At 46.9% G+C, this 12,739-nt stretch overlaps 1 protein-coding gene across 1 annotated transcript; it reads right to left on the bottom strand.

Moving 5' to 3' along the window:
• Nucleotides 1-386: 386 nt before the first annotated feature.
• On the bottom strand, nt 387-12,713 carry vps26c (VPS26 endosomal protein sorting factor C). Its single transcript, XM_084104229.1, has 9 exons — nt 12,364-12,713; nt 11,972-12,249; nt 11,750-11,893; nt 6,003-6,152; nt 5,842-5,922; nt 2,596-2,670; nt 2,161-2,311; nt 1,113-1,265; nt 387-975 (listed from the first exon to the last, which is right to left on the bottom strand). The coding sequence occupies exons 2-9, from the start codon at nt 12,026-12,028 to the stop codon at nt 893-895; spliced, it is 894 nt and encodes a 297-aa protein (XP_083960355.1). The 5' UTR covers nt 12,029-12,249; nt 12,364-12,713; the 3' UTR covers nt 387-892.
• Nucleotides 12,714-12,739: the final 26 nt, after the last annotated feature.

The raw sequence follows: 12,739 nt of genomic DNA on the forward strand, positions 1-12,739 counted from the left end.
TAAACAAAACAGAATTAAGTCTTTCATTGCAATTATTTGTATGACAGGCCTAGCTTGACTTTAGCTTCAGCTGACGGGGGCCAGTTGCATAAACAGCCATTATGTTAAGACTGTGTCTTAAGAACTAGTATGATCAACTAGAAGTTAGTTAGGGGTAATCAGTCTTACTGTTCGGTGTCAAATTAGACCAATCTACGTTTTTATGTTACTGACTTTAAAAAGTTATTAACAGTTTTAAAGAATAAAATTGGATGACTAACTTGTAAGACTATTCTTAACAGTTTATGCAACTGGCCACATATATCTGCATTACATAGACAATCAATATCCCAGGTGAGTGGCTGACTTTAAAGGGTAACTAAACCCTAAAACAACTTTTTTTAGTTCATGATCTGTAAGACTGGGGCTTTATTAATGCAGTTCAGTTCAAGTAATTTTTTTGACATTTGGGTTTAAAGTGTTTCAATTCTACAATATATGGTGTAAAAACATCTGAGTGCTGCCCTCTTCAGGTTGAACAGTGGCTACTGCAGTTGAATTTTCCTATTGAATGCTGTGGTGCCCTGTGAGGGTACCAGCTAACCAGAGGGTACCAGCTAACCACGCCCTTGCCTACAGAGAGATGCGTCTCAGATGCACCCCCCCCTCCCCCCCGCGCGCTGGGCTCTGCCCACTTTTCCAAATATTGCCAGTGGGTGGAGTCAGGCTCTGACCAGGGGTTTAGTTACCCTTTAATAAACACTTTGACTTTATAGGAGCAAATATCCATATTCACTTATGACCAAAAGAGTCTTTTATGTAATTTACTGTGAGAAGAGAAATGTTTTATTCATGGTAAAAAAAAAAAAAGAAATCCTGGGGACGGATCCAAAGGCTTCAGATGTTTCTGGACTCAAACTCTGACCAGCTTCAGTGGGAAGTTTTCCGTTATCAAATGATCGTCGTGAAGAACAATCACAATGTTCACCTCAAATTCTAGAAGGGAAGAAAGTAAATCTATAAATGCAGTACGCAACTTTATTATTTACTTTACTACATATATATATATATACACACACACACAACCACAAACAAACCCAGTATTGAACACGGCTGTAAAAAGGGTTCCTTACCGACTTTAAAGTTGGTGGTTTCAAGTGTCGGGCAGGTGAAGAGCCGAGGAAACACCATATATATGGGGATGGAGAGGCCGTGACAGACGTCTCCTTCTGCTATCTGGATGTTCTGGATCTCTGTGGCGTCTCTAGCGTAACCCTCCGCACAACCTGAACAAACGGAGGTAACACTGAACATGGTGATGTAACACTATCAGCACATCCTGAACACGGTGATGTAACACTATCTGAACACACTGAACACAGTGATGTTACACTATCTGAACACACTGATGTTACACTATCTGAACGCATGCAGGTGACACTGAACACAGTGATGTTACACTATCTGAACGCATGCAGGTGACACTGAACACAGTGATGTTACACTATCTGAACACAGAACACGGTGATGTAACACTATCAGCACATCCTGAACATGGTGATGTAACACTATCTGAACACAGAACACAGTGATGTAACACTGAACACGGTGATGTAACACTATCAGCACATCCTGAACATGGTGATGTAACACTATCAGCACATCCTGAACACGGTGATGTAACACTATCAGCACATCCTGAACATGGTGATGTAACACTATCAGCACATCCTGAACACAGTGATGTAACACTATCTGAACACACTGAACACAGTGATGTTACACTGAACACGGTGATGTAACACTATCAGCACATCCTGAACACAGTGATGTAACACTATCTGAACGCATGCAGGTGACACTGAACACAGTGATGTAACACTATCTGAACACACTGAACACAGTGATGTTACACTATCTGAACGCATGCAGGTGACACTGAACACAGTGATGTTACACTATCTGAACACAGAACACAGTGATGTAACACTGAACACGGTGATGTAACACTATCAGCACATCCTGAACACAGTGATGTAACACTATCTGAACACACTGAACGCATGCATGTAACACTGAACACAGTGATGTAACACTATCAGCACAGGCTGAAAATATGCAGGTAACACTGATCTGTCACTGTGGATGGTTTTAAAGCTGAACATCAGATCTGTTTCTCACCGCAGGTCTCCACACGGACCAGCTGCAGCTCGATGCTCTTGATGGCGACCTCTGACCTCTCCACCACCAGCTCGCCAGTCAGAGGTCGTGTGATCGCACAGTTGGTGGCGTCCAGGTGACCTTTGATCAGGAACTTGGGTAACAAGGTCCTCTGTTGAACACAAAACCACACGCACACGTGAGAACGATATGCGTTTTTCTGTTTGGATGTCAGATTTATTTTAATTTCTTTATTAAAAAATATATATATATACTATAATAGGATACATCAAAGGGTATACATCAAATCAGGGCATAAAAATTTACTTTTACTTATAAATTATGACCACTTAAGAATAATATTTGAATAAAGGGTGAAGGCTGGACGTGACTTTTGGCCAGTACTGTATATGAGCTTGGTATAGTCCATCAGAGATGAGAGCGAGACCTACGTACCTCTTTGACGTTCTGCAGCGTCTCTGGAGTGATGCTGAACTCCACCGGGCTTGGCGGGAGCTTGGGCTTCTGTGGCTGAAACACAGACTGCTGTTACTGCGGCTGTACTCGTCGTGTGGCTACTCGTGCGGCTGTACTCGTCGTGTGGCTACTCGTGCGGCTGTACTCGTCGTGCGGCTATTCGTGCGGCTGTACTCGTCGTGTGGCTACTCGTGCGGCTGTACTCGTCGTGCGGCTGTACTCGTCATGCGGCTACTCGTGGTGCGAGCGTACTCGTCGTGCGGCTGTACTCGTCGTGCAAGTATACTCATCGTGCGGCTACTCCATGCGGCTGTACTCGTCGTGCGGCTACTCGTGGTGCGAGCGTACTCGTCGTGCGGCTGTACTCGTCGTGCAAGTATACTCATCGTGCGGCTACTCCATGCGGCTGTACTCGTCGTGCGGCTACTCGTGGTGCGAGCGTACTCGTCATGCGGCTGTACTCGTCGTGCAAGTATACTCATCGTGCGGCTACTCCATGCGGCTGTACTCGTCGTGCGGCTACTCATGGTGCGGCTGTACTCGTCGTGCGGCTACTCATGGTGTGGCTGTACTCGTCGTGCGGCTACTCATGGTGTGAGTGTACTCGTCGTGCGGCTACTCATGGTGTGAGTGTACTCGTCGTGCGGCTACTCATGGTGTGGCTGTACTCGTCGTGCGGCTACTCATGGTGTGAGTGTACTCGTCGTGCGGCAGTACTTGTCGTGCGGCTGTACTCGTCGTGCGGCTACTCATGGTGCGGCTGTACTCGTCGTGCGGCTACTCATGGTGCGAGCGTACTCGTCGTGCGGCTGTACTCGTCGTGCGGCTACTCATGGTGCGGCTGTACTCGTCGTGCGGCTACTCATGGTGCGGCTGTACTCGTCGTGCGGCTGTACTTGTCGTGCGGCTACTCATGGTGCGAGCGTACTCGTCGTGCGGCTGTACTCATCGTGCGGCTACTCATGGTGCGAGTGTACTCGTCGTGCGGCTGTACTTGTCGTGCGGCTACTCATGGTGTGAGTGTACTCGTCGTGCGGCTGTACTCATCGTGCGGCTACTCATGGTGCGAGCGTACTCGTCGTGCGGCTGTACTTGTCGTGCGGCTACTCATGGTGTGAGTGTACTCGTCGTGCGGCTGTACTCATCGTGCGGCTACTCATGGTGCGAGCGTACTCGTCGTGCGGCTGTACTTGTCGTGCGGCTACTCATGGTGTGAGTGTACTCGTCGTGCGGCTGTACTCATCGTGCGGCTACTCATGGTGCGAGCGTACTCGTCGTGCGGCTGTACTCATCGTGCGGCTACTCATGGTGCGAGTGTACTCGTCGTGCGGCTGTACTTGTCGTGCGGCTACTCATGGTGTGAGTGTACTCGTCGTGCGGCTGTACTCATCGTGCGGCTACTCATGGTGCGAGCGTACTCGTCGTGCGGCTGTACTTGTCGTGCGGCTACTCATGGTGCGAGCGTACTCGTCGTGCGGCTGTACTCATCGTGCGGCTACTCATGGTGCGAGCGTACTCGTCGTGCGGCTGTACTCATCGTGCGGCTACTCATGGTGCGAGTGTACTCGTCGTGCGGCTGTACTTGTCGTGCGGCTACTCATGGTGTGAGTGTACTTGTCGTGCGGCTGTACTTGTCGTGCGGCTACTCATGGTGCGGCTGTACTCGTCGTGCGGCTACTCATGGTGCGGCTGTACTCGTCGTGCGGCTGTACTTGTCGTGCGGCTACTCATGGTGCGAGCGTACTCGTCGTGCGGCTGTACTCATCGTGCGGCTACTCATGGTGCGAGCGTACTCGTCGTGCGGCTGTACTCGTCGTGCGGCTACTCATGGTGCGAGCGTACTCGTCGTGCGGCTGTACTCATCGTGCGGCTACTCATGGTGCGAGCGTACTCGTCGTGCGGCTGTACTCGTCGTGCGGCTACTCATGGTGCGAGTGTACTCGTCGTGCGGCTGTACTCGTCGTGCGGCTACTCATGGTGCGAGCGTACTCGTCGTGCGGCTGTACTCATCGTGCGGCTACTCATGGTGCGAGCGTACTCGTCGTGCGGCTGTACTCATCGTGCGGCTACTCATGGTGCGAGTGTACTCGTCGTGCGGCTGTACTTGTCGTGCGGCTACTCATGGTGTGAGTGTACTTGTCGTGCGGCTGTACTTGTCGTGCGGCTACTCATGGTGCGGCTGTACTCGTCGTGCGGCTACTCATGGTGCGGCTGTACTCGTCGTGCGGCTACTCATGGTGCGGCTGTACTCGTCGTGCGAGTGTACTCGTCGTGCGGCTACTCATGGTGCGGCTGTACTCGTCGTGCGGCTGTACTCGTCGTGCAAGTGTACTCGTCGTGCGGCTACTCATGGTGCGAGTGTACTCGTCGTGCGGCTGTACTCGTCGTGCGGCTACTCATGGTGCGAGTGTACTCGTCGTGCGGCTACTCCATGCGGCTGTACTCGTCGTGCGGCTACTCATGGTGCGAGTGTACTCGTCGTGCGGCTACTCATGGTGCGGCTGTACTCGTCGTGCGGCTACTCATGGTGCGAGTGTACTCGTCGTGCGGCTGTACTTGTCGTGCGGCTACTCGTGGTGCGAGCGTACTCGTCGTGCGGCTGTACTCGTCGTGTGGCTGTACTTGTCGTGCGGCTACTCGTGGTGCGAGTGTACTCGTCGTGCGGCTGTACTTGTCGTGCGGCTACTCGTGGTGCGAGCGTACTCGTCGTGCGGCTGTACTCGTCGTGCGGCTACTCATGGTGTGAGTGTACTCGTCATGCGGCTGTACTTGTCGTGCGGCTACTCATGGTGCGGCTGTACTCGTCGTGCGGCTACTCATGGTGCGGCTGTACTCATCGTGTGGCTGTACTTGTCGTGCGGTTACTCATGGTGCGAGCGTACTCGTCGTGCGGCTGTACTCGTCGTGCGGCTACTCGTGGTGCGAGTGTACTCGTCGTGCGGCTGTACTTGTCGTGCGGCTACTCATGGTGTGAGTGTACTCGTCGTGCGGCTGTACTTGTCGTGCGGCTGTACTCGTCGTGCGGCTGTACTTGTCGTGCGGCTACTCATGGTGCGGCTGTACTCGTCGTGCGGCTACTCATAGTGCGGCTGTACTTGTCGTGCGACTACTCATGGTGCGGCTGTACTCGTCGTGCGGCTACTCATAGTGCGGCTGTACTTGTCGTGCGACTACTCATGGTGCGGCTGTACTCGGCGTGCGGCTGTACTCGTGTTGGAGTCTCACCTGGCAGTGCAGCATGAACTCGCAGCTCTTGCTGAGGTCTTTGGCGAGCAGCGGCCGTCTCATGTCGCAGCGGAGTGTGTACTGCAACACAATCACAATACATCAGCGCATCATCACAGAACACATGTACATGTGTGTGTGTGCGCGTGTGTGATACTCACCTGTATGTTGACGAACACGCCGTGGTACGTCTCGTACAAGACCTTGCTGCCTTTGGCCTGCAGCGGAAACTCAAACGGGATCTCGGTTCTTCCCGCCGGGACTTTTCCTGGTTTCACCACCTCCATGTTGCTGGACACCAGCTGAATGGGCTGAACCATCACACACACTTTACTTCTACAGCGCTTCAGATCATGAGTGAGTGAGTGAGTGAGTGTGTGTGGGTGGGTGAGAGAGTGCGTATATGCGAGTGAGAGAGTGTGTATATGCGAGTGAGAGAGTGTGTATATGCGAGTGAGAGAGTGTGTATATGAGAGTGAGAGAGTGTGTATATGCGAGTGAGAGAGTGTGTATATGCGAGTGAGAGAGTGTGTATATGAGAGTGAGAGAGTGTGTATATGCGAGTGTGTGTATATGTGGGTGAGAGAGTGTGTATATGAGAGTGAGAGAGTGTGTATATGTGGGTGAGAGAGTGTGTATATGAGAGTGAGAGAGTGTGTATATGAGAGTGAGAGAGTGTGTATATGTGGGTGAGAGAGTGTGTATATGAGAGTGAGAGAGTGTGTATATGAGAGTGAGAGAGTGTGTATATGAGAGTGAGAGAGTGTGTATATGAGAGTGAGAGAGTGTGTATATGCGAGTGTGTGTATATGTGGGTGAGAGAGTGTGTATATGAGAGTGAGAGAGTGTGTATATGTGGGTGAGAGAGTGTGTATATGTGGGTGAGAGAGTGTGTATATGTGGGTGAGAGAGTGTGTATATGAGAGTGAGAGAGTGTGTATATGAGAGTGAAGAGAGTGTGTATATGTGGGTGAGAGAGTGTGTATATGAGAGTGAGAGAGTGTGTATATGAGAGTGAGAGAGTGTGTATATGAGAGTGAGAGAGTGTGTATATAAGAGTGAGAGAGTGTGTATATGCGAGTGAGAGAGTGTGTATATGCGAGTGAGAGAGTGTGTATATGAGAGTGAGAGAGTGTGTATATGTGAGTGAGAGAGTGTGTATATGAGAGTGTGTATATATGTGGGTGAGAGAGTGTGTATATGAGAGTGAGAGAGTGTGTATATGAGAGTGAGAGAGTGTATATGTGGGTGAGAGAGTGTGTGTATATATGTGAGTGAGAGTGTGTATATATATGTGAGTGAGAGTGTGTATATATATGTGAGTGAGAGTGTGTATATATATGTGAGTGAGAGAGTGTATATGTGAGTGAGAGTGTGTATATGAGAGAGAGAGTGTGTATATGAGAGTGAGAGAGTGTATATGAGAGTGAGAGAGTGTGTATATGAGAGTGAGAGTGTGTATATGAGAGTGAGAGAGTGTGTATATGAGAGTGAGAGAGTGTGTATATGAGAGTGAGAGAGTGTGTATATGAGAGTGAGAGAGTGTGTATATGTGAGTGAGAGAGTGTGTATATGTGGGTGAGAGAGTGTGTATATGAGAGTGAGAGAGTGTGTATATGAGAGTGAGAGAGTGTGTATATGCGAGTGAGAGAGTGTGTATATGCGAGTGAGAGAGTGTGTATATGCGGGTGAGAGAGTGTGTATATGCGGGTGAGAGAGTGTGTATATGAGAGTGAGAGAGTGTGTATATGTGAGTGAGAGAGTGTGTATATGTGGGTGAGAGAGTGTGTATATGAGAGTGAGAGAGTGTGTATATGAGAGTGAGAGAGTGTGTATATGTGAGTGAGAGAGAGTGTGTATATGTGGGTGAGAGAGTATGTATATGAGAGTGAGAGAGTGTGTATATGTGAGTGAGAGAGTGTGTATATGAGGGTGAGAGAGTGTGTATATGAGAGTGAGAGAGTGTGTATATGTGAGTGAGAGAGTGTGTATATGTGAGTGAGAGAGTGTGTATATGTGGGTGAGAGAGTGTGTATATGAGAGTGAGAGAGTGTGTATATGAGAGTGAGAATGAGTGTGTATATGAGAGTGAGAGAGTGTGTATATGTGAGTGAGAGAGTGTGTATATGTGAGTGAGAGAGTGTGTATATGAGAGTGAGAATGAGTGTGTATATGTGAGTGAGAGAGTGTGTATATGAGAGTGAGAATGAGTGTGTATATGCGAGTGAGAGAGTGTGTATATGCGAGTGAGAGAGTGTGTATATGCGGGTGAGAGAGTGTGTATATGAGAGTGAGAGAGTGTGTATATGTGAGTGAGAGAGTGTGTATATGTGGGTGAGAGAGTGTGTATATGAGAGTGAGAGAGTGTGTATATGAGAGTGAGAGAGTGTGTATATGTGGGTGAGAGAGTGTGTATATGTGGGTGAGAATGAGTGTGTATATGTGAGTGAGAGAGTGTGTATATGTGGGTGAGAGAGTGTGTATATGAGAGTGAGAGAGTGTGTATATGAGAGTGAGAGAGTGTGTATATGTGAGTGAGAGAGTGTGTATATGTGGGTGAGAGAGTGTGTATATGTGGGTGAGAGAGTGTGTATATGAGAGTGAGAGAGTGTGTATATGAGAGTGAGAGAGTGTGTATATGTGAGTGAGAGAGAGTGTGTATATGTGGGTGAGAGAGTGTGTATATGAGAGTGAGAGAGTGTGTATATGTGAGTGAGAGAGTGTGTATATGAGGGTGAGAGAGTGTGTATATGAGAGTGAGAGAGTGTGTATATGTGAGTGAGAGAGTGTGTATATGTGAGTGAGAGAGTGTGTATATGTGAGTGAGAGAGTGTGTATATGTGGGTGAGAGAGTGTGTATATGAGAGTGAGAGAGTGTGTATATGAGAGTGAGAATGAGTGTGTATATGAGAGTGAGAGAGTGTGTATATGTGAGTGAGAGAGTGTGTATATGTGAGTGAGAGAGTGTGTATATGTGAGTGAGAGAGTGTGTATATGTGAGTGAGAGAGTGTGTATATGAGAGTGAGAGAGTGTGTATATGCGGGTGAGAGAGTGTGTATATGTGAGTGAGAGAGTGTGTATATGTGAGTGAGAGAGTGTGTATATGTGAGTGAGAGAGTGTGTATATGTGAGTGAGAGAGTGTGTATATGAGATTGAGAACGAGTGTGTATATGTGAGTGAGAGAGTGTGTATATGAGAGTGAGAATGAGTGTGTATATGCGAGTGAGAGAGTGTGTATATGCGAGTGAGAGAGTGTATATGCGGGTGAGAGAGTGTGTATATGAGAGTGAGAGAGTGTGTATATGTGAGTGAGAGAGTGTGTATATGTGGGTGAGAGAGTGTGTATATGAGAGTGAGAGAGTGTGTATATGAGAGTGAGAGAGTGTGTATATGAGAGTGAGAGAGTGTGTATATGTGAGTGAGAGAGTGTGTATATGTGGGTGAGAGAGTGTGTATATGAGAGTGAGAGAGTGTGTATATGAGAGTGAGAGTGTGTGTATATGAGAGTGAGAATGAGTGTGTATATGTGAGTGAGAGAGTGTGTATATGAGAGTGAGAATGAGTGTGTATATGCGAGTGAGAGAGTGTGTATATGAGAGTGAGAGAGTGTGTATATGTGGGTGAGAGAGTGTGTATATGAGAGTGAGAGAGTGTGTATATGTGAGTGAGAGAGTGTGTATATGTGGGTGAGAGAGTGTGTATATGAGAGTGAGAGAGTGTGTATATGAGAGTGAGAGAGTGTGTATATGTGGGTGAGAGAGTGTGTATATGTGAGTGAGAGAGTGTGTATATGTGGGTGAGAGAGTGTGTATATGAGAGTGAGAGAGTGTGTATATGAGAGTGAGAGAGTGTGTATATGTGGGTGAGAGAGTGTGTATATGTGAGTGAGAGAGTGTGTATATGTGGGTGAGAGAGTGTGTATATGAGAGTGAGAGAGTGTGTATATGAGAGTGAGAGAGTGTGTATATGTGGGTGAGAATGAGTGTGAGCAGGGTTTTTCCTGCATAGGGAATTTCATCAAATCAAATCAAAATGCGTGCCGCCTCCGGCTCTCGACAAAACTCGGACAGACAGTCACATGCTCAGATACACTTTCTCCACCGTGACGGTTCTGTTGCGGGTTCCCGGCCTGTTCTAGTTTGCCGATATCGCTGCGCGGATCATCATAATCCGTGGGTTGGCGGGCCAAGTCATAAAAACATAACATTCCAATTAATCGAGGGTGGATGAGAGATGAATCATTATAATGTGGTGTTTAATAAAGACATGGATCTCTCATCACGGTAAAACGCAATGAACGTGCGTCACTTTTACTTTCGTTTTCAACAATGTAATTCTCTTCAGGGAAAACCAATCGAGGAAAACATATCAGGGCTCCACATTAACGCTTGTCCGGGACACGTGTGTTTTTTTGAAGGGACGAGTGAAAGAGAATTGTACTTGCCCAACCGGACAAATGCCCTGATTAAAACTATTTTTTTATATCAAAAAAATAAAAAAATAACTAGGGAATTACCGAAAACGTGAGGATGATTCTGATTTTATTTAATTTAATGTAAGTGGCAGCTGATAGCCTATAGTTGATAATAACATAGGCCAACCTAATGTACTGACGGTAACAACGTTGCGCTGTTGAGGCTCGCGCAGTTATTTATAACATATTATACAGTTAAGAAACATCACATGACCAGAGTGCTGTTTTCCTGAATACCATCAAGATTGAAACCGAGACACTGATAAGTTCAATAAACAAATAGTTAAAATTAAGTCACTTACATCTTGTTCTGTTTCAGCAGCGAAAATATTTCCAAACCAAGATCACAGCAGAACCATCGCGCATCTCACAGCAACACTTGTTGCATTACTGAATGATTCAGCGTTTTGAACGAATCGGTTGAGTCAAAGATTCAATGACCCCATTCATAAACTGCCTCATTCTGAATAAATCAGCCGTTTGAACGAATCGTTTGAATGAATGACTCAATGACTCGCTCATTAAGACGGTCACCCGCCGCCTCCTACTGGCGGTTTAGTTTCAAAGTATCATTCTTTTCAACATTCCTTATTTGTATATTCAAAAATATTTACACTCTCATAATCTCATTTAATACAGTTATAATTTTTCAATGTAAATTATTTATTTTGATTGGTAACAGCCTAGTGTCTCATTATTCTAATTGAATGTATTGATCAAATTTAAGAATTTGAAATGGAAGATGGAGCATAGGCCTACATTTAATACAATTAGGGAAAAAATGCCCTTTATAAAGGTACAAAAATATTCTGATAAGAGTGTTTTCCAACAGTGATGTAATGAAACATTGACAATTTAAGTTTGAAGGGAGTAAAGCCTCTGTTTAGGCTATAGGAAATGTAATTTTGCCAGAAGAAGTACTTTTATTTTAAATAAATGTTAATTTTAAATCAGCCTACTTCAGTGTGATGTGTTACCATATCATCATGCTTAACACTGAGAATCTGAATACTTGATCAGATGCAGATATATGGGCGGTTTGCGGGTGGATTATTTATTTTTAACAGTGGATGATTTGGGTTACTCAAAGTGCACCAGATTAATGAATTTATCTTTAAAATGTAAAAAAAAAAATCTTCCAGGGGGGCATGACCCCTGACCCTGGAGGTACCGAGCTCCACCCACAAGAATACAGTGGGAAACACAGTATATGATGGACTACGAAAAATACTAATTTAATTATTTAATTATTAAAATTAAAAATACATGATGTGTGTGTGTGTGTGTGTATTTGACTGAGTGAGTGTCTGTGTGTGTGTGTGTGTGTGTGTGTGTGAGAGAGAGAGAGAGAGAGAGAGAGTGGGTGAGTGTGAGAGTGTGAGAGAGTGAGTGAGTGAGTGTTTGTGTGTTTGAGTAAGTGTGTGTGTGAGACCTTGACAGAGTTGTAGAAGGCCTCGAACACCCCCACACTCTTCGAGCTGAGCTGCAGGTTCACGAGCCCCTCCAGACTGAGAGAAACTCCCTGATGCTGCAGCGCGTCTCTGCTGCTGATGACCAGAACTCCGCTCAGCCGCTCCTGGAACACACACACACACCTGATTAACCGCGGCACACCCCGCAGACACAGCGCACACCGAACCAGAGTCACTCTCACCCCTTCATGATACACTTTATTCGCCCGCTTCAGCCTGATGTCCAGTGAGACGCTCATCTTCTCAATCCGCGCATTCTCTTCCGCGTCGCTGTCATATGATCTCTGACGTCACCGGGAGGGGCGTGTCCCGAGTTTAACCGTTATTAAACCTCTTCAGATATATAGAGTTTTAATGTTGTGTAAACGTACTTATAATCATAATATTATTAGACAAAACCTTCCTTGCTTTGCATAAAAACTACAAACTTTACTACGTTCACCAGAACTAATCCTGCGTCCTGAGAAGAAAAACAGAAACACGACGATGCATGAAACCACAAAAAGTGTGTTCACAGTAATATCTGGAAAAACGAGATTTATTATATTTACAGTGTGTAATATCGCGCACGTACCTTCACTTTCGCTTCGCCCTAAGAAACGTAAAATTGATTGGCAGTTTCCATGACAACCCCGAGAACGGTTCCTGCGTCATGAGGTCATCCGGGAACTTGGCCGTGTGATGGACAGTCGTCATGGAAACCTTCTCACTCGGCTTCCATTTTGTTCCTGACTTTTTTTCTCCCTTCAAAGGACCGATGACCGCCGTTCCCGAAGCGCTCGATAGCGATTGAGAAATCGATCGTCGATTCGCGCGTCGTATCGATGACGGGCAGCCCTGTGTGGCGAGTTTAGTGCGCGAGTCCTGTGCGCGGGTTTGCAGCGCGCGCGCGTGCGCGCCATTTTGTCCAGGGCCAGCGGCGGCGCGCGCGCAGGATGAGTGACTGACGG

The sequence above is a fragment of the Abramis brama genome (assembly GCF_963993115.1).
Source record: "Abramis brama genome assembly, chromosome: 25".
In the NCBI taxonomy this organism is placed as follows: Eukaryota; Metazoa; Chordata; class Actinopteri; order Cypriniformes; family Leuciscidae; genus Abramis; species Abramis brama.